The 20,111-nt window shown below is 39.6% G+C and overlaps 1 protein-coding gene across 1 annotated transcript in view; it reads right to left on the bottom strand.

The window, feature by feature from the left end:
- jph2 (junctophilin 2) overlaps positions 1–20,111 on the bottom strand; it is a 94,180-nt gene that overhangs the window by 56,420 nt on the left and 17,649 nt on the right. Inside the window, exon 2 of the mRNA XM_003220636.3 lies at positions 17,196–17,979. Within this exon, the coding sequence (XP_003220684.2) occupies positions 17,196–17,979 (784 nt within the window). The remainder of the gene's footprint in view (positions 1–17,195; positions 17,980–20,111) is intronic.

Here is a 20,111-nt window from a genome sequence, read left to right as displayed (position 1 = left end):
TAATTATATACAAGGAAAGTCTATTTATCAGATAAATATGGTTATTTCAGATAAGCATTTAGAAAGTATCCAGCACATTTAAAACAAAGCATCACAATACATTATACAGTAAAGCAGTGGTTCTCAACCTGTGGGTCCCCAGGTGTTTTGGCCTACAATTCCAAGAAATCCCAGCCAGTTTACCAGCTGTTAGGATTCTGGGAGTTGAAGGCCAAAACATCTGGTAACACACAGGTTGAGAACCACTGCAGTAAAGGACTGAAGGCTATAAAATGCAAGTTCTACTTAACAAACCAGAAAGTAGGAAAATAGTGCCCATGACAGTTCAACCTGCTGTTTATAAAAGGATGAATCCATATCTTTATAATATAATTAAAATCCTGATTTCTGTAGGAAATGCAGATTTGTTGAACTGCATGTTTACTTCTAGCTTCAAAAGAAAGGAGTTTATTGACATGGTACTTTAGATTGAATCATCCTGCTTGATATTTTTTTTTTGTATATTGCATCTTGAATTTCCAAATAAGGTGATCTCTTTGTATGATTCAAGTCAAAAGTGGTAAAAAGTTATAAGTCAGGAGTGGGAAATATATAGCTCTCCAAATGTTCCTGCCTTTCACCTCCCATCAACTGCCATCAGGATAACCAATAGGTAGGGATGTTGAGATGGCCAAGCATTCCCCAGCCCACAAACACCATATTCGTCCAAGCAACTCTGCAAAAGTTACTCCTAAAATCTCTTAGCCAGCATGGTCAAAAAGTAACATTTTAAAGTTCCAATAAATAATAAAAACCACAAACAACCCTCATCTTCCTTCAGTATATGAATTTGGCAGCTCCCTAACATTGCAGAAACCTTAGAAACAGTTGGACAGTTGCAGGTATGGGGGACCGATTAAGATGGTCTGCTCCAGGAGGCTTATGGATCCAGATAGATTTCTGACCGTTCTTGGGGATTCAATGAGGCCCCCATCTACACTGCCATATAATCCAGTTTCTGAATCCAGATTATCTGCATTGAACTGAATTATATAGCCATGTAGACTCATATAATCCAGTTCAAAGCACATAATTTGGATTCAGAAACTGGCTTATATGGCAGTGTAGATCCAGCCTGAGGTTATACTCTAGACAACCTTATTGTAGTTGTTTGCCTCTGTCTTAACGTATGGGGCACCCATATGGCAGCATTGTTTAAGAGGGTCCAGCAGAGATTGCAGTATCTGAGACTTCTAAGGAACCAACAACTGCATGAAAAACTGCTGGTGACTTTCTACCGCTGTGTTATAAAGAGTGTCCTAACCTACTGCATCTGCGCATGGTTTGATAACTACACAGTGGCAGATAAGAAAGTGCTCCAAATAGTCACCACTTCTGCACAGAGAATCATTGGTTACCCTCTCCCCTCTTTGGAAGAACTTTATAGGTTTCACAGCCTTAAGAAAGCTCAGAGCATTCTTGAGGATCCATCTCACCCAGCATATTCCTTTTTTATTATTATCATCTGGCAGACAATACAGGGTGACAAAGCCAAAAACAAACAGATTGAGAGACAGTTTTTTCCCCTAGAGCTGTAGTTATATTGAACTCCATGGCTTTGCATAGATATGGCATTGAGAGCTGTGTGGTAGGGTGGAAGTGTGTAGGGATGGGTATGTTGTTTGTGATGTGTGCTGGGGAAAGCATTTAATGTCATTGTAAAATGTACAATGACAATAAAGTTATCTATTCTGTTCTATTCTATTCCAACCACATAATCACACTGGGGTTTTAACAGGGGCAGCCCCGTTCTTCTGCTGCCTGCAAAATTCTGGGAAATGTAGTTTGGGAAGGCAAGGACCTCTGTAGCAGAATATTGAAAAGACCCCACCCCAAACTACATTTCCCATATTCTGCAAGTGGAAGAAGACCTGGTCTGCCTGCTTTAAATCCTCAGTGTGATAACGTGCAAAGTAAACAGCTGCAGTCTCCAGTGTGTTCAAGAAACATAGTTTGGCCACCAATGTGGACATCATAAAAAAGTGGAATCTGGCAAAAGAAGAAGTTAACCCTGGATACAGTTTGGAAGACGGTTTCAAGTGCACTCTAAAAAGTTCAAAATGTTTTTGCTCCCCTGATCTGCTTATTTGACTTTGCATTTGTATGTTGTTAGTCTTAAATAAAATTATTGTTGAAGCAGGTTGATCTGCTTTTCTTTTGTGGTATAGGAATATCTCTCTATTCTTTACATAATATTTCTGCTACTGGTAGAAGCAGAAATAAGACATTAAAACTTTAACAGAAATTTTCTGTTAAAGTTGTAATATCTAGGAACACACTGACTTTTTTCACCTGTACTCACAATGCTGAAATGTCTTACATTTACAATTTTCTTACATTCATATACTGAAATTGTGCCTTCAAAGAGCTCAAGGCACTATACACAATTCTGTCCTGATTCATATTATCTTCACAACAATTCATTGATACAGAAAAGGCAGATTGTCCCAGCCACTCCTTTACCAAGCAAAGTTCATGGCTGAATAAGAATTTCAGCTTCACCCTTCTTACAACAATACTTCAACTATTACTCACACTTAATAAAATAAGAATTACAGTTGCACTATGGCAAGTTTTTGCTGTTTTTACTCCAGAGTTCCAAGCTCTCATCTATAGCACAGCTTGGTTTTGGTTCACTATGCCATACAAAGTGCAGAATCTGGTTTGTTTAGTTTTAAAATGTCTACCCCATGTAGACAACAAAATTGGCCTTCAAACCAACAACAAAAAACTTCAGATTAGAAACAATTTAAAAATCTGACCAATTAATTACAATTAAAAGCAATTGAAACAGTTCAATATTCATTAACTCATGTAATCAGAGAAAGATACAGGCTAGACAGAAATCAGTCAATAAACAGCAGCAGAAACTACTTGTAAATGTCACTGCAAAAAGGGCAAGGGCCAAATTCTGATGGTGTCTAAAGTGCTTCAGCTTTAAAAAAGAGAGGATAGAGATATGTTTACAATCTACCAGAACTTTCTACAACCTGGAACCCTCTTGATGAGCTGGTCTACAACTCCGCTTCTTTTCAAAGTGTCAGCATAGTCATTGGGGCTGTAGTTCAACGCATGTGGAGAGCATCATGGTTGAGGGAGGCTGCAGTAGAACATAAGCCCCTGCCAACACTTTCCTACCAGCACCCTCAGAGAAATATTGCACCTGCTTTTTAAGTAGGATGCAAAGTTAAAGGTCCCAGCTAATTGCCAGTATTTACTCGAATCTAATGGGACATCTAATCTAATGCACACCTCAATTTTCTAAACCCTGAAACTTTTTTGTCTACCAAATGTCATACACAGAGGCAAAAAGTGCACTCTTTATAATTTAGTCAAAAAAGGTGCACATTGGCTGCACATACAGTGACTGCCTGCTAATAATTTCTGCTTGCACCCCTCCATTAAGGCTGAAACTGATGGGAGGGCCATGGCTTCTCAATTGGCTCCCCAACTGGCCTCATTCATGGAGCCTTCAAAGCCACCACCACCATCCATCATTTTTGAAGGCCTTATGAATGAGGGCCTAGTTGGAAAGCTACCACCCATCAGGCCCTGGCTGACGAGCTTGCCAGAATCAGCATGATGGAGTGGCACTGCTTCTGCCTCTTGTCTGTTACACTCTCTCTACTTCAGAGGAAGGCAACGGCAAACCCTCTCTGAACAAATTTTACCAAGAAAACTCAATGATAGGCTCATTGCAGAGTCATCACAAGTTGGAAAAGACTTTAAGACACACAACACCATGGTGTGGACTGGCAGAGAGCTGTTTAAGAATGACATTTCTATGCTCACTTCATTTACATTCTGGACACCTCTGCCAGTCTACTCACCTCACTGCATGAAGTTTCTTACAACTTGTGGTCATCAAGCCAGTACAATATTAAAAGTAAGGCTGAATGAATGCATATACGAGGGTAGGAAATAATCAACGGAATCATTCTCTTATTGGGAATCTGTTGGGCAGAGACTACACTCCAAGTGTGAATTAAGCCAGTGGAAGGTTTAAAAAATCCAGATTACTAAAAATACAGGGACAGCCAAAAGGCAGCTCAGGGCGAGTTTGGATTTATTATTGTTGTTGTTGTTATTGATACACAACAAGATTAGTAGACAGCAAACAAGATCACTATGCTGGCTGTTGTATTGGATCAAACGTCGGATACTTCCCAAGTGTCTAGGACTGTATGATGTATCAGTGAATAATGTGTGCAGATCTTTCATCTTTGCAGGTGAAAGATGGTAATTTTGTCAACCCCGATTGTGTTTAAGTTTTTAAGTGCAATTATTATGATTATGATTATTTTGCCCCTATAGACTTGCTAAGGACTTCCTTGTTCTGGAGTGTCAGTGCTTGTCTTGGCTTTGACAACTTGGCTGAACAGCTGGACTTTGCTTCAAGTTTCTTTCTGCGACCCGCTTACAGCTCTGTTTTTACAATGTGCATACTGATAAAGAAAAATTGAAAGCTGTGGAAAAACTTAATATGCTCCACTTCCAGAATTAATGCTGGAATTCTGACAAGTTAAATCTGAATTAAGAAAAAAAAATGCAGTGCAGAGTTGAATGCATGGAAATCCACTCCTAGAAAACCAGAGTGAGCTGATTAACAAAGAGACAGAGATGGTTTGGTGCATATTTCTGCCATGCATATGGCATCTGTTTCTGTCTGCAGTACTTAGCTTGAGCTGAGGTTTTCTGCATGCAACTCCCCAAATCAAGATTCCTATGGATGAGCCCAGTGAAGGCATCAAAAGTCTAATGCACATTCCATGTGTGTCATATCATCACTGGCCCAGAATAAAAATCTGGTGCAGACAAATCCTTAGAAGCATTTTTTTCTGCTGCCTAATCTCTCCGCTAGCAAAAAATAATCCTTTCAAAAGCTACATGTCAGAGATGAAAGGGACTGTTGGGTGAGGGAGTGGTTGGTTAGAACCTGAATGATCAGCACGTTGGCCGCAAATCAATTCTATCTGAGCCCAGCTGCCTTGGGTGTGGTAGGAATCCTCATCTGCATCAAAAAAACATTTAGTGGGATATGGATGATCATCACAGCATAGATGGCAATGTGCATTCAGCTTACTGATCTGTGCAGAAGTGAGCTTCCACAGGCATACCTCTCACGATGGAATGGGTTGGCTGTTCAAGGCAGCTTTCTCCTTCTGAGTGCCCTGCAGGTGAATTGCTCAGTGACATCCAGAAGGCATGAGGTTGGAGAAGACGAGTAGTAGAAGTGCCGTAACATACAACCAAATACAATAAGATGCATTTCTCCTTCAAAAAGACTCAGGGTGAATCTACACTTTAACACTAATGAAGATTGATACCACTTTAACTGCCATTACTCAATGTTATAGAATCATGGGGATTTGTAGTTTGCTGAGGTAACAACATTATTTGGCAGAGAAGGCAAAAGACTTTGTAAAACTAGAAAGCCCCCTTTATTCCATAGCATTCAGCAATGGCAATTATAGGAGTGTAAATAAAGTTCTTAGATTCTCCATACAGTCTCCAGCATATTTCTACAGCTACCTGATGCACATAACTTATCCTAGGTGTAATATTCAGGTTTATTTAAATCAAATTTACAGAATTAAAAGGAAAAGAGAGAAAAATGAAGAACAATGGGGAAGTGGAGATGAAGTGGAAAGACATTGAAGTGCCACTATTCAGATAGGAGGAATCTGAGCATCATTTCATTTCTAATTTTTCAACCACTTGCCTATAGTAACAGTAAAATCCCAGCACTTCCTGTCTAATGAAGCGCAGGAATTTTTGTTTTCTGGGGGAAGCTCACAAGACAATGTCAGTGTCTCTACAAGATGTTGTGTCATGCAATCCTATGAGCATTGTGCCGAACTAATACGTAACCCATTATTTCAATACTGGAAGCACTCAGTTGGGATCTATGTAAACAGTTCGTGCTTTAGCGGATAACAGCTTTGCTTCCCAGTGGTTGTATTCTCTTGCTGTTCTGATAAACCATTGCTATGCATTCCCATATTTAGTCAGAGACTTATCTGCTGACGTGAGTGCTTTCAATATGTCATTTACACCCTACTCCAACTGTGTCCCCCAAGGAGACTCTCATTCCTGCCTATGTAATGTAGATGTGAAATGCTGAGCACACTGGACATATAAGTTAACATTGCTTAAGAGCGTGATTGGCTTAGAAGTGCCAGGAAACTGATATGGAGGGTGCAGCTTAAGTCTCAGCAGACAAGGCCTCTGTCATGCTAAGGGCAAGCTCAATGTGCTCCTTGGACACATGGAACACTGGCTCCCCAGAAAAGACAGCTATGATTTAAACCTAGTGTTTTGGGGGAAAAATAACTGAAACAAACAAAAAGGAAATACAAAAACAAGCTGGGCAAAAGTCAAGTCTCCAAGGAGCTATGTTGTGGGTTTTTGATGGGGGTTTAAAGACCAAAAAAATGGGAGGAGAGTAATGGTTTACACTGAAAGGACATAAAATAGTTTATATTTAAAATGTGCTTCTAGATAAATTGTTCTTAGCACTACTGTACAAAAGGTTCTACACAGCTATTCAAAATCAATTGAAAGTTGCAGTCTTTTTTTTCTTCCTTTCCTTCAGGATGTTTATATTAAAGTGAAAAATATAATGTATGCTTGCAAATCTGGTATTGTTGATCATTTGTAGCATTCCCTGTTTTTACGGGGTTTTTTCCATGTCAGGAGTGACCTGAGAAACTGTAAGTTGCTTCTGGTATGAGAAAATTGGCCGTCTGCAAAGATGTTGCCCAGGAGACGCCCAGATGTTTCAATGTTTTGCCATCCTTGTGGAAGGTTTCTCTCATGTCCCGAAGCAAAACAGTAACCAAAACCATATTTATCCTTCATTCATCGTATTTTTAGTAATACCCCTCCTTCAGGAGATTCATTGAGGCATATAATAAATCAATTCCAGTGTATCAACACAACTGGCTGAGAAATGGGAAACATGATGATCAAGTAGACCTCCACAAACTAAGCCTGGCACTCTAACCATAACACCATCCTGCCTTTGCAGATGAGTATACCACACCTGCAAAAAAAAAAATCAAAAATGAAAAGGCGCTTCTTCAATCACTGGAAGGCCATTTTGGCAGACCAGAAGTAATGTTTCATGACTTTCAGTTATTGTCTTGAGATACGTAATTACACAGTGTTTCAGGGTGTTCCCCAAACTGCTCATATGGGGTCTTTTTTTTTTTAGCTTAAAAGCTCATTGGGAGGGTACAGGAAGTGGAAAATTGGACTGGGGGTGTCCCAAAAGCTGTTGAATTTCTATTCCAGTATAGTCCAATGAGCAGGTACTTTTAAAACTATATTTGGTCAGTTCAAGGAAATACTTTACTCATCTACTCAGAAGCTGGTGTCACCCCCAATCATTGCTTGCCACCAAAATTCAGTGATACACAGAAACCAATACTTCTAGGTTAAAAAAGGTGCACATAAAACAAACACTTTGTTCAGACCATGAACAGAAGAAATTAGTGCTTCTTTACTCTCTCAGCCATGTCACCAAACTTTAGCAGAGCATGGCAATATAAAGATGCCCAGAAGAAGATAGGCCCATCAGATCAGGAGTTGTTAGAAAACAACACATCATCAACACAATAAATTATATGACCAATTTCTCTCTTTCTCCCCACCACATACATGCATTAAAATATGCAGGAACCGCTTAGTTCATTCTAATCCGTTAGACTGATGGGAGATACAGCTTGTCCCTCTTCTTATTGTGAAATCTGCCTTCTGCATCTTTGTTCCAGTTCATGCACGCCTGAACCAATCTCTGTTTTCAGACTGCAAGCAAAATCTTTTTTTACTCCTCTTTTAAGCCAGTGATACAATGAGAATGTTTACTTCTTGTCCTGGTTTTTTAAACATTGATTCATGCATTTGATGATGAATGATTTATCATCTAATGCCTCGGGATGCTGTTTGTTGTTCTTTTAAAAATATAGCCAAGAAGTTTAAGGTAATATTTTCAAAATGTTTAGGTCAACCCAGTAACCAGGCATTTGGCAACTTCTAAATAACAGGTCTCTGAATTCAGAGTTATCATGGGAGAGAGACAAAAAGGCAGTAACTTAGTATGGAGACTGCAAACCTTCCTTCTCAAGCAGCTGCATTTGGACAGCAGACAAAGATGAAGAAAATGACTCTAGCCATCTATTTCCCCTTGCTCAAAAGTTTCCTTAATAGGAAATTATGCCCAAGCAGTGCTAAAGGAGGGCTGAAGTCCCCCCACCCCTGGGAATGCATTCCAATCTCTGAACTGAACCGCCACAGAGTTCCCCCTTTCACTGAATGTGTAAATACTGTATAATAAAAAGTAGCTTTTTATAAGCTAGCTGGTGTTCATCGAGCAGCTCAGCAGCTGCAGATCATTATTTATAGCCTTGCTGTGCTTTGCGTGTAGAAAAAAAAAATCACAAGTCCATAATCTGCAATATCAAGAGTATGCCTTCTGCTAATCCCAGATACGTGCTTGTCTCTGAATTTTATTTTATTTTATTTCACTCCAGCCATTTGTACGCTGAGCCAATGTGGTCTAATGGTTTGAGTGCTGGACAAGGAACTTCAGAAGTCCAGGGCTCAAATCCACATTCAGGTGACTTTGTGCAAGAGGAAGGCATTGGTAAACTTCCGCTGAATAAATCTTGCCAACAAAATCCCATAATAGGGCTGCCATAAATCAGAGTTAGCTTGAAGACTCACAGCAGCCACAGCAACAGCAACCTTCCTTTACTATAGCCAAATTTTTAAAATCAGGGCAAAATCACATATGAAGAAAGTTAGTGGTCCCAAGCACAAATTCTTTCTGCTAATAATAATAATAATAATAATAATAATAATAATAATAATAATAATACTTTATTTATATACCGCCCTATCTCCCGGATGGGACTCAGGGCGGTTTACAGTCATAAAAGCAACACAAACATTACATAACAACATAATACACATTATTAAACAAAGTAAAATAATACAATTATAACAATAAATCACACTTACATGACCAGATCAAGGGGCTTATGCTCATCTACTGTGACAGATCAGTGGCTCAATCCACACTGGCACAGGTCACTTGCTTAACTAAACCAATTATTACCTTGTCAATTACCAGTCCAGCAGAAATCTTAGTTTTGCAAATACTTCATATCATTTATCCGGGAAATTAGAAAGAGGTAAATTTGCTGCTTCTGCTGCCATTGCTGCAGTTAGGGCTTCTCTATCATAGCAAGTTAATTTACAGTTTCCAAAATTAATTTAAAATGAAAAATTATTCTAGGCCAAAGTACAATCATTTTATAAAGGATTTAATTTATGGCATAATTAATTCATATTTACTCCTGACTGGACTGTTACTGACAGAATAATATTTAACTCATTAAAATAAATTAATCTTTTCAAATAAAACCAGTGAAGTCATAGTGCAATGGGAAGGAGTCTATCTCTTCACATTAAAAAAAGGACAGTGAAATCAATATATTTTATAGGTTCCTGTGTGTGTGTGTGTGCGCGCGCGCGTGTGTGTATGTGTGTGTGTGTGTGTGTGTGTGTGTGTGTATACATACACACACACACACACACACACATATATATATATATATATTCATTTATGCCTATTTCTACCAATTTTATCTACTAAAACTCCTACTGATCTCCATACGTTTACCATTAAGTCTCTGTTCCTTTGGGTGAATGTAAAGCAAGCAGCCGGCCATTTGGAAAATATGCCCCAAGTCCTACAGAAGTTCCCACCTCTGGTATATAAACACTGTTTAATGTAAGGTACGTGGACAGAAATTCCAAAAATGCTACCCTTGGATCGAATGTATTGCGATAGTGTTAAGTTTCCTGCTAGTTCAACTTTTTAATTTAAAAATATAAATAAATTAGTTCACTAAATTAAGTTGAAAATCTGTTGTTTTTTTTTAAATCACATCTCAAAATCCCATATCAAATTGAAATGACCTGATACATTAATAATTACTCTACCTGTTAATGTATCTGACCTTTAACCATTCAAAAATAGCATTTTAAATTGTTATTTAAAATTGTAATAACTTGTGCATTAACAAGTCAATTTTAAATACAGTGGAACCACTGCTTAAGAGAGACCCAACTTAAGAGCATTTTGAGTTAAGAGCCATCGCTCAGCCCGGGTTTCGCTTTGACATACGAGCAGCATTTAGAGTTAAGTAGTGCTCGTATGAGGGGTAGTGCTAGCACAACATTACAGGGCTTTAGGGCTTGAAGGGAGCAGCTTCCGTGCCTTGTGCTTCATGCTCTTGTCTGCTTTGGGAGATTGCAGCCTGCTTTGCTCTTGTCTGCTTTGAGGAACTTTGGGTTAGATAATTTTATGTGGTTTTCATTCCTGGTATGTTTGACTTCATGAAGGGGGGTGGGGGGGGGGACAGAGCAAGTGAGGGAGGGAGGCTAGAATGAGTACAGTATGAAGAAAATGATGCTTCTGCCTCTTCACTTTGTGCTTCCTTGCCACAACTTTGTGCTTCTATCATTTTGAAGTTGATCATTCTTTTTATTGTTCCATATGAATGCACATTTATATATTATTTGTTATTTATAAAATACATTTTATTATTTAAAAACATGTAACAAAAATGGGGGAGGGTTCGGGGGGCTGGAACAGATTAATAGCATTTCAATGGGCAAATTCACTTTGAGATAACAGCATTTTGAGTTGAGAGATCTGTCAGAGAACAAATTAAACTCTTAAGTCAAGGTGTCACTAATTGTTTCCAAGTTCTGTGAAAACCAGATATTATAGGAACAAGATGGGCAAAATACTACAGGTTTGTTGTAATCTGTACATTAAGTACCCCATTGCTTAGATAATGGCAGGATGTAAATTTACTAAATAAATAAAATAAAATGTCAAATGATTGAAGTAACCTTAAGCATGTCAAGCAATGTATTAATGGACCTTTAAACACTCAAAGGAGAAGTTATATGAATTGAAATTTTAAAGTAAATCATGTTTTCAGGATGAGAATTAAGCCTGCTGTTCCAATTTTACCAAACAGACAATGTGCTGCAAGTGAGTACCACCAGCCCTCCATATTTGCTGGGGTTTAGGACACAGGACTCCCAAAAAAGTGAAAAACTGCAAATAAACAAACTGCTTTTTTTTACCTGAGAGAGCATCTCTTGGTACTTTTTACTGTAGGTCTCGCAGAATGATTCTATAGCTAACTTTTGCTGGAAGTTGACCATAGAATCCCACTGGAGGACCTAGTGAACATTTCAATCAAATCCGTGAATAATCAAATCCACAAAAGTCAAAAACAAAAATATGGAGGGATGATTGTATATCAAAAATATATGATAATGTAGGCAAGTGTGTACCCAAGGACATGACAGCCGCAATACTTTACAAATACTTTACAAATACTTGAAGGGCTGTCACACAGAAGAAAACAAACATTTGTTCTCTTTTCTTCCAAAAGACAGATCTAAATGTAAAGGACATCAGCTAAACATCAGAAGAAACTTATTGAAGGTAAGAACAGTTCAATAACAACCAAATACCTAGAGTGACAGTTCCTTTGTCAAGCTTCAGCTACTGGAAAATCCAGCCCATATGACCAATGGTGAGAGCTTTGGAGTTAAAGTCTAGTAGCAATATCTAGGAACCTGTTGGGATCCATGGCTGCTAGGACCCTTTCATGCTGCATAATTATAACACTATAGGTAAAGGTAAGGCTTCCCCTTGACATTAAGTCTAGTCATGTCCGACTCTGGGGGTTGGTGCTCATCTCCATTTCTAAGTCAAAGAGTCGGCGTTGTCCGTAGATGCCTCCAAGATGGTGTGGCCAGCATGACTGCATGGAGTGCTATTGTAGTGTCTCAGAGACCCCCGAGTCATGACCCCGTCGCCATTACGGAGCAAACCGAAGAAGAGATGGGATTCCGCTCCTTTCCAGATGTCCCCTGTTGACAGTTTTAGCCCACAGTTCATTAAAAAGGGCCTTGACTCACAGCCCGGTTCTCCAGAGAATGCTAGGTTTGACCGCTAATTGTTTTGGGAGGCTTCGCGCGAGGAAAAGCAGATTTTGAGGAGAAGCGCTCGATTAGCGGAGAAAGCAAGCGTTAATTAAGCCAGTTCTCTTGAGAGTTCTCAGGGAGGATTGCATCTTGCAAGTTGTTGACTTTAGTCATTTTCCCTTGGGAAAGACTTCAGACACCTGGCTGGAGAGGAGAGCAAAGTCCCATAAAAGTTCTGGGTGCCAACTGGCTTTTGCGGTGTTCAACATGTCAGTTGAGGAATTCACATCGACTCTAGTTCTGCAGTGCGCTACTCTCGAGTAGACCAGCATTGCATCTCATCTCCCTGTCAAGCCTGGACAGCGATTCAGCTTTACCACGACTAACTTTGCCTTGCCTTGCATCCTAGCCTCGGATTTGAGCCCTGGAACTCTTTGACAGATCTTGCCTTAATCCCCACTCAAACAGCCTAAAGGTTTGAGTGTGTTTCGGTTATTGGATTTAAAACTTTGAACTCTAATACTGGACATCTACTTTCATATTACTGGACTATATATGACCTTTCCTGAAATGTCTACTGCTGGACTATATACTCTGCTTATTTTTAGTTGTCTCCTTTATTTCCTTAATAAAGATATTAGATTGTTTATTGGCCTTCGTGTCTGATTCCCAGTGCTCACGCTGCCCTGAGGTGTCACAGCTGTTACCTTCCTGCCGGAGAGGTACCTATTAATCTACTCACATTTGCATGTTTTCGAACTACTAGATGGCAGAAGTTGGGGCAAACAGCGGGAGCTCATCCCACTCCCTGGATTCGAACCGCCGACCTTTCAGTCAGCAAGTTCAGCAACTCTGCACGCTTTAATTAATTCTAAATGTGCCTCCTTCAAATGCAAAACCTAGGACTTCACAGGATAGAACTATGGCAGTTGAAGTAGAATCACAGTGTCACAATTGTGTAATGTGAAATGGTGCTGGATATTTAGTTCCATTGTTGAACTCTGCCTACCCTCCAACAACATTGGACAATCCACATCTTGGGAACCACTGGCCTAGAATAGAGGTTGGCTCTCTTTTGCTGCAACTCTTGAGATCCAAGCTAAAATAATTCCTTGCTCATGCCTCACAGAAATATTAGTTATGTTGATAGGAACGAGTGCTTGATTACCTCTTCTGCAGCAAGATCTATTACTGTGAAGATCTTCTGGCTGACACTGAATACTTTGCCAAGATATATAAATCAGTTCGAAGATTCTGCTAACAAGTCATGCTCTTCTTAGTATTGCTGCTGTTGCTGTATTTGTTCTACATCTGATGTTCAGACCAGAGCTCGGAGAGTTGCTTTAAAACATAAATTAGACACAATTCCATAGGAATGGGAAAACCACAAATTTAAAAAAATTACTTAGAAGAACACCTCTCTAGGAATCTCTAGGTCCACTGGTGTGACCACAAAATTGAGATGGAGAACCGAGTGATTCCTAGGGTAGCCATATTAATCAAATCCACAAAGGTAGAGGATCTACACTCCAGGTAGTTAGTTACCACTTCAATATACCCTCAGATTTAATTAAGTCTATATAAAATATAGAATTAATAATGTAATTTTAATTATTTTGTGTTATGGACCTATTCTTCATGATTAGCAAAAAAATGTTTCAACCACATCCCTCCTTTTTTTCTAGTTACGGGCCTGCTTCTAACTTTTTTGATTTGATTCAGGTAAAAGCAAACTGCTACATCCTGAATTTTTAGAAGGAATATTTAGAAAAGTAGTGTCATCTCAGGTGAATAACTGGATGTGGTATCACCAATGAATACCAGGTGCTGTGGACTATATTACCGAGGAAGGAGCTAGCAAAACCACCTCTGAGTGTTCTTTGCCTAAGAAAACCACACAAAAATTGCTTGTGATTGCCATAAATTGACAGGTGGGTGATCTGTAAGTTCAAACTAAATAAATAAATAAACACAATATATTGAAGGAGAACCTGTGAAGATATTTCTGTTATTGAACTTGGTTATAATGGGAACTTATTTTTAAAAATGTGTAATACAACAGTATGGTACATTATGCAAACAGCATTAATACAGACACACATCTAAGCAGTTTCCAGTCACTGGTTGATTCACGAATAATGTGAATTACTGATAAAAAAAAAAATGAATGAAGCAAAAGTGATATAATCAGTCTCCATAGATATTAAAGTTGTTAGTATGAAAGTGTGACTGACTTCTGTCTTGAAGCCTCAAATACCCAAATCTGTAATTTCATTACAGTGAAGTACTGAAAGCAAGTAAACATTAGTCAAGGAAATGGTACATTCAAAAGCATATAATTCAAAATAATGTAAAAGTCAATGGATATACTGAGATGAAATCTTACATTTGCTACCAACTAGAAATGTAACAGTCAAGAAAATAATTCATTCGTCATGTTTCTAAAAAGCCTCTTTCAATTTTTCTTTTTAAATTCAGGCACCTTTCAAGCACGTGTCTGCATTTTGTTTCATCAAAGAAGAGGGAATTGCTTGCAATTTTTTATATATATTAAAAAGTAACCATTCCAAATTGAGAAGCCGGAATCTCTGGAATATACCCAGTTTAAAGCTGATAATAAGAAAAAGAATGTGCCTTCATATGCTGGTTTATGCAGTTCATGTATCATCTACCTGTAGAAAGAGACCATCAACGAATATGATGTTGAATTATATGACGAATTATAGTCTGTAGGCTATAATTCAATGGAAGAAACAAGGGGAAAAACACTACTAAATATGCCTTGCTTAATTACACTATGAAATGTATGTGATTGCCAGGAAACTGGTAAGTCTGAGAGGCTGAGGATCATAAAAACAACCTTGGGGGCCACCCCAAAGCTATACTTTGTCTCCTCATGGCCAAATGGCAAAACTGGCCCTGAATCCAAGAATTCCAAAACATATACAAGTGCCACTGAGCAACAGCACTGGTATTGACTCATAATAGGCAAAATCCAGACCATTTGTTTAGAGACCATGTCAGACATGCCACTGGAACAAAGGCATCCCAGCAGCGGTCATGTGTGGGGATCTATCACCTTGCACCTCGCTCCATCATGGCTTCCCCCCTGCTCTATCACATGAGGGGATGCCTGTTTTTGGCAGGCTCAATTCATCTTTCTCTATGGAAAGATGGGGACCCTGCTGCCGCCACCATTTTTTTTGGTGGTGACCGTTTTCAACTTCAGCCACAGAGCCACCCCAAAAGTAGTTATCTGGGGTATGATGAGAGCCATCAGGTTCCTTGGCTGAAGTTGTAAATTCCCGCTGCCAAAAAAAGGTTATGTGTGAAGAGGTCCTAAGGCAGATAATATGCAGTGACAGTAAATAAAGATGAATCACTTCATACCTAATAAGCATCAAATGTGTTTTGACTACCAGCTTTATCTTTCAACAGGTTTGCTCTGTATGAGGGATGGGAAAAGTATCTCCAGTTAAGACAGGACTGAAATTTGATTGATCCCTCACCTTTGGCCATGCTATGACTAGGAATTATGGACACTGCAGTCCCATAACATCTGGACTTTGAATGGCCACACATTTCCTGAAATTATCCATTGATTTATGCATATTTACCTTTTAACATAATTATTAGCCTCTCTTGACTTTATCACATGAGCCAGGCAAAGTTTTCCGCTTTGCTGCCAAACAGAGGGGCAGTGGGGCGAATCCATCATTCCTCATGCTGATGCTTTCCCCATCACACGTGGGAAGCATTGCCCAACCGGCAAGGATCTGTGCTGGCTCTGTTGGAGGTAGCACAACATGGGCAGGCCCCCATGTTGGGAGGGAAGTGTTGCATGATGCTTTCACTCCAGTTGTGGGTGGGGCTTCCGCCAGAAGTCCAACAACGTCATGGGATGGGAAGCATGTCCATCCATTGCTGGACTAGTGGGGAAGCATCCTAGGACACTTTCCAAGCCCCGTCTGATGAGGTCCTATATTGTTTTTAATAACTATTGGTATATAAATTCCACACAGTCTTAAGCTCTTAAACATCTCAGCTTGTTAAATTTATTTTGCTTGATTTTGGACACAACTTTATTTGTTTGTTCCCTTACCTACATACAATGCTGGTGCCATTATATTGGCACGATATCCATCAGAGTTAACCTAAAATGCACAAATACCACATATTTGTCACAGGAATGTGCTGGATCCATGAAAAACCTGATTACTAGAACATTAGAGATATGTATTATGCATTGCCTACCCATTCTTCATTTAAGGCTTAGAAAGCTATTGCTGATCAGCCATGACAAAACTGGGCCAGAATGGATCATAAAAAGTCAATCATATGTTCAAATTTGGCTAATTTTCCCAAATACCTCTTGCTCTCAAATAGGTGATTTCCAAAAGCTATCTTCATTATATACCTGTAGACAGCTATATCATCCGTAAGCAATAATTAAAAACCCATTGTGCCTTCTGAATTCTCCATTATCTTTCTGATGGTATCCATCCATTTTTGTGTGTAACAATTTTGTCAGAACATATCAGACCACAAGACTATTCAGCCACAAAAATGTATTGCCTGCATGCAATTATATTGTTTCTGGGTATCTTGAATCTAATGTGTCAAAAGCCAAGGGATTTTTTTTTATGTGACTCTTGCCCAGAGCTTGAACTTAAAATGGTCCCATTGCCTGTTACTGTGTTTAAAATGCTATCTGTCATCCTCAGGTGTAGAACCTAAAAACAAAGACATTGATTTATGCATTGCCCAGATTGTTACTAGCTGCTACAGTTAAAAAAGACACATTGTGATTGATAAGAAAATAGCATAAAGGTTGAGACAACCAGTACAAATGCCTCTAAAAATGTCATTTAAAACAACATTTTGAAAATAATCAGAAAACATTACTCACAGATAATGGCATGCCTATCCCTAAAATTACTTTTTAATATTGGTTTTATTTTATCCTGTGTACTTGCAACTTGATAAAATGTAATGTTATTTGTGGCCTGTTACTTCAAAGCTGTATGCATATGCATACTTCAATCTTATCATTCAAAACACTGATTCATTTAAATATGAAATATGGAATAGTGGTTTCTTCTTCACAGTCACACTGTAAGCAACAATCTCCTTACCTAGAAGCTGCAATTTCAGATTTCTGTCTGGCAATGGCTGCTGCCCTCTGAGCCCCTTCCACGCTCCGGTCCACTTTCTGCCTTATCTTGGCACTTTTCAGAGGTATCACCCGCTTCTTCATGCCTTTGATCAGGACATTCATTCGGTATTTCCCTTCTTCCTTCTTACCATCAGGCAACGTGGTGCAACCATATCCATGCCGTACGTTATCCAGCCATTCGCCCTCATACTTCAGCCCACTCGACCGCTCGCTAACACCAAACCCCGAGCGCTTGTCATTCTTCCACTCGCCCATGTAGGACTCTGTGGTGGTGGCATCAATATCGGCATCAAATGGTGCAAAGTCCTCTCCCTCTGCTCCTTCTCCCAGGCTGGCAGTAGAAGTAGCATCACTACCAGTGGAGCTCATGCCACTCTCGCTCTTGAGGAAGCTGAGCCGACTCCTCTGGCTGGTCAAGGAAGTCTTGGAGTCAGCTTTCTTCAGCTTCCCAAACAAGGAGCTCCGACGGAAGAGCCCTCCCTTCTTCAGTTTGGCAGCATCTGCATCTGCGTACAAGCTGAGCGCAAAGCCTCCCCGTGTGATAGTCGGTGTCATGGGAAGATTTTCCAGGTTGGCAGTTGGGGAGTCATGTTGCAGCAGGGTGCCGTTGCTGTGCTCACTACGGAGAGAGGTGAGGGAGGTCCTTAGAGGGTTGCGCACAACAGCTGCAATGCCATATGGGACACTCTGGCGGACGCCATAACCATGCCGCATGCCATTGGTGAACTGACCTTGGTAAGTACCTAGAATCAAAAATAAGAAGTAAGTTACATCCATGGCATTGTCTTCAATGATAATGTATAGTACGACACCTTTATCCATTAATTTGATGTTCATGGCTGCTTTTATCCACACTGCAAAAGTATTACTTCATCCCTGAAACGTTTGTGGGTCTCTCTAGGTCTTCTAATGCAGGGGTTCTTAAACCTTTTCTGCTCACAATCTCTTGCCACCTGATAAAGTTTTATGTCATCCCAGGTACACAGATATACAAAATAAGTATAAAAATCCAACACCAACTGAAAATAATTCTTCATTTGCAAGGCTGATTTTCTCTTCTGTGGAGTACACCTGAAGCAGAGTCCACTGTAAACACTGCATATTAATGCTAACAGGTTTGTGTAAATGGGTGGAATTCAGAAATTTTTTACCTTTGCCAAATTTTTCATGGCCCCCAACAATGAGTTGTGGGGGGGGGGGCATTTGGGGTTAAAACCCACAGTTTAAGAAGTAGTGCTCTAGTGAATTCTATGGTATGCTTCCAGTACAAGTATAGTCAAAATACAGGAATCACTAGCATCCAGCATTTAAGTATCCATGGTGCCTGTGTGTGTCGTAAAAGGTATCTCCCACAGATAAAGGGGTTGCAATGTACAGGAAATTACTGTAGCTCATCAGGAAACAACAGCTACACTCAATCCCCTCTTATAATAGTCCTGGACATCAGCTGATCAAGAAAAGATCTGTTGACCATGAAGGAGTAGTTAGAGTTCAACCACTTTCTATTATTCCTATACCAGAGGCTACTCACATGGATTCAGATTGCCCACATTAAAGCAGGCAGGTTTAATCTGTAATTCAACCATATTTGGTTATATTTACTGGCTAGCAAGTCATTTATTGTTGATGGAATGAATGCAATGTGCTGAGAGCCCGTGTGCATGCATCTGAATGCATGTTCTTGTGTTTGTACTTATGTGCCCTGCAGCAAAATTGTATATATTTTCAAATTAAGAAATTCAGTTTATGTTGACAAAATTGGGAATATTTGTCCCTCTGGATATTTTGCTTCAAAACGCAGCAGCCCATCAAATATGACCAATGATGAGGGCCTGCAGAACTTGTAGCCTAGAACATCTGAACAGCCTCATCCCCAAACTAGAGAGCATCTACACTGTAAAATTAATGCATCTTAACAACATTTTAACTGCCATGGCTCAATGCTATGGAATTATGGGAGTTGTAATTCTATAAACTTCCTTTGCCAAAGAGTGGCAGTGTCTCATCAAACTACAAATCTTAGGAATCCATAACATTGAGCTATAGCAATTAAAGCAGTATCGAATTGCATTTATTCTACAGTGTAGGTGGACCCTTAGTTAAATCCTGCCTTGCCCATAAGCTCTGTCTCATAGTATTCCATGAGCTGTGATTGCTAGTCCAATCTGGGCTTGCCTAGATCATCACTTCACATTGGTGTTCTGTGTCAGAACCGGGTGTAATACTAGGGTACCCCAAGACATTATTTGGTGCTGAACACAAAGAGTTGGTAACTGCTATAGGATAAACCTAGTTTGTTGTGCTGTATGGCTTCAAGTCATTTCAGACTAAGATAATCCTATCACAGTGTTTTCTTGGTGAGATTTTTCTCTGAAGGGGTTTGCCTTTGCTTTCCTCCGAGGCTGAGAGAGTTTATTGATGGATAAATCCTGTATCAGATGCTCCCCTGCAGGAAAGCATTCCAGGCCTTTCAGTTCTGAGCTCCAGCCTCCACTCTGCGGTGGTAGAACTGGACACTTAAATGCCTGATCCTACCTAGCCTATTCCCAGCAAGTAAACTATTGCATTTCTTATAGCTTGGTTATATGGAGTCCCTGGGCTAAGGTGACCCCCCACTCAAGGCAGCATCAATGGTAGATGTATGTTCAAGCATTACACAATCAGCAAACAGAAAATCAAACTGCACAAGCACAAAGATTTAAGGGAAAACCTTCCCTCCTAAGTCACTCGCTCATTTTAACGGGAATTTCTTCCAACATTCCTCTCGTATTTTACCAAGGACAACTTTTTAAACACAGGGAGTCTCTAATAACTAATGACAGTTCCTACATATCTTAATTTAATGAATGTAGGCAAACATAAAGTGGCCATACAT

Source organism: Anolis carolinensis, chromosome 4, assembly GCF_035594765.1.
Source record: "Anolis carolinensis isolate JA03-04 chromosome 4, rAnoCar3.1.pri, whole genome shotgun sequence".
In the NCBI taxonomy this organism is placed as follows: Eukaryota; Metazoa; Chordata; class Lepidosauria; order Squamata; family Dactyloidae; genus Anolis; species Anolis carolinensis.
This window is presented reverse-complemented; position numbering and strand designations above follow the sequence as displayed.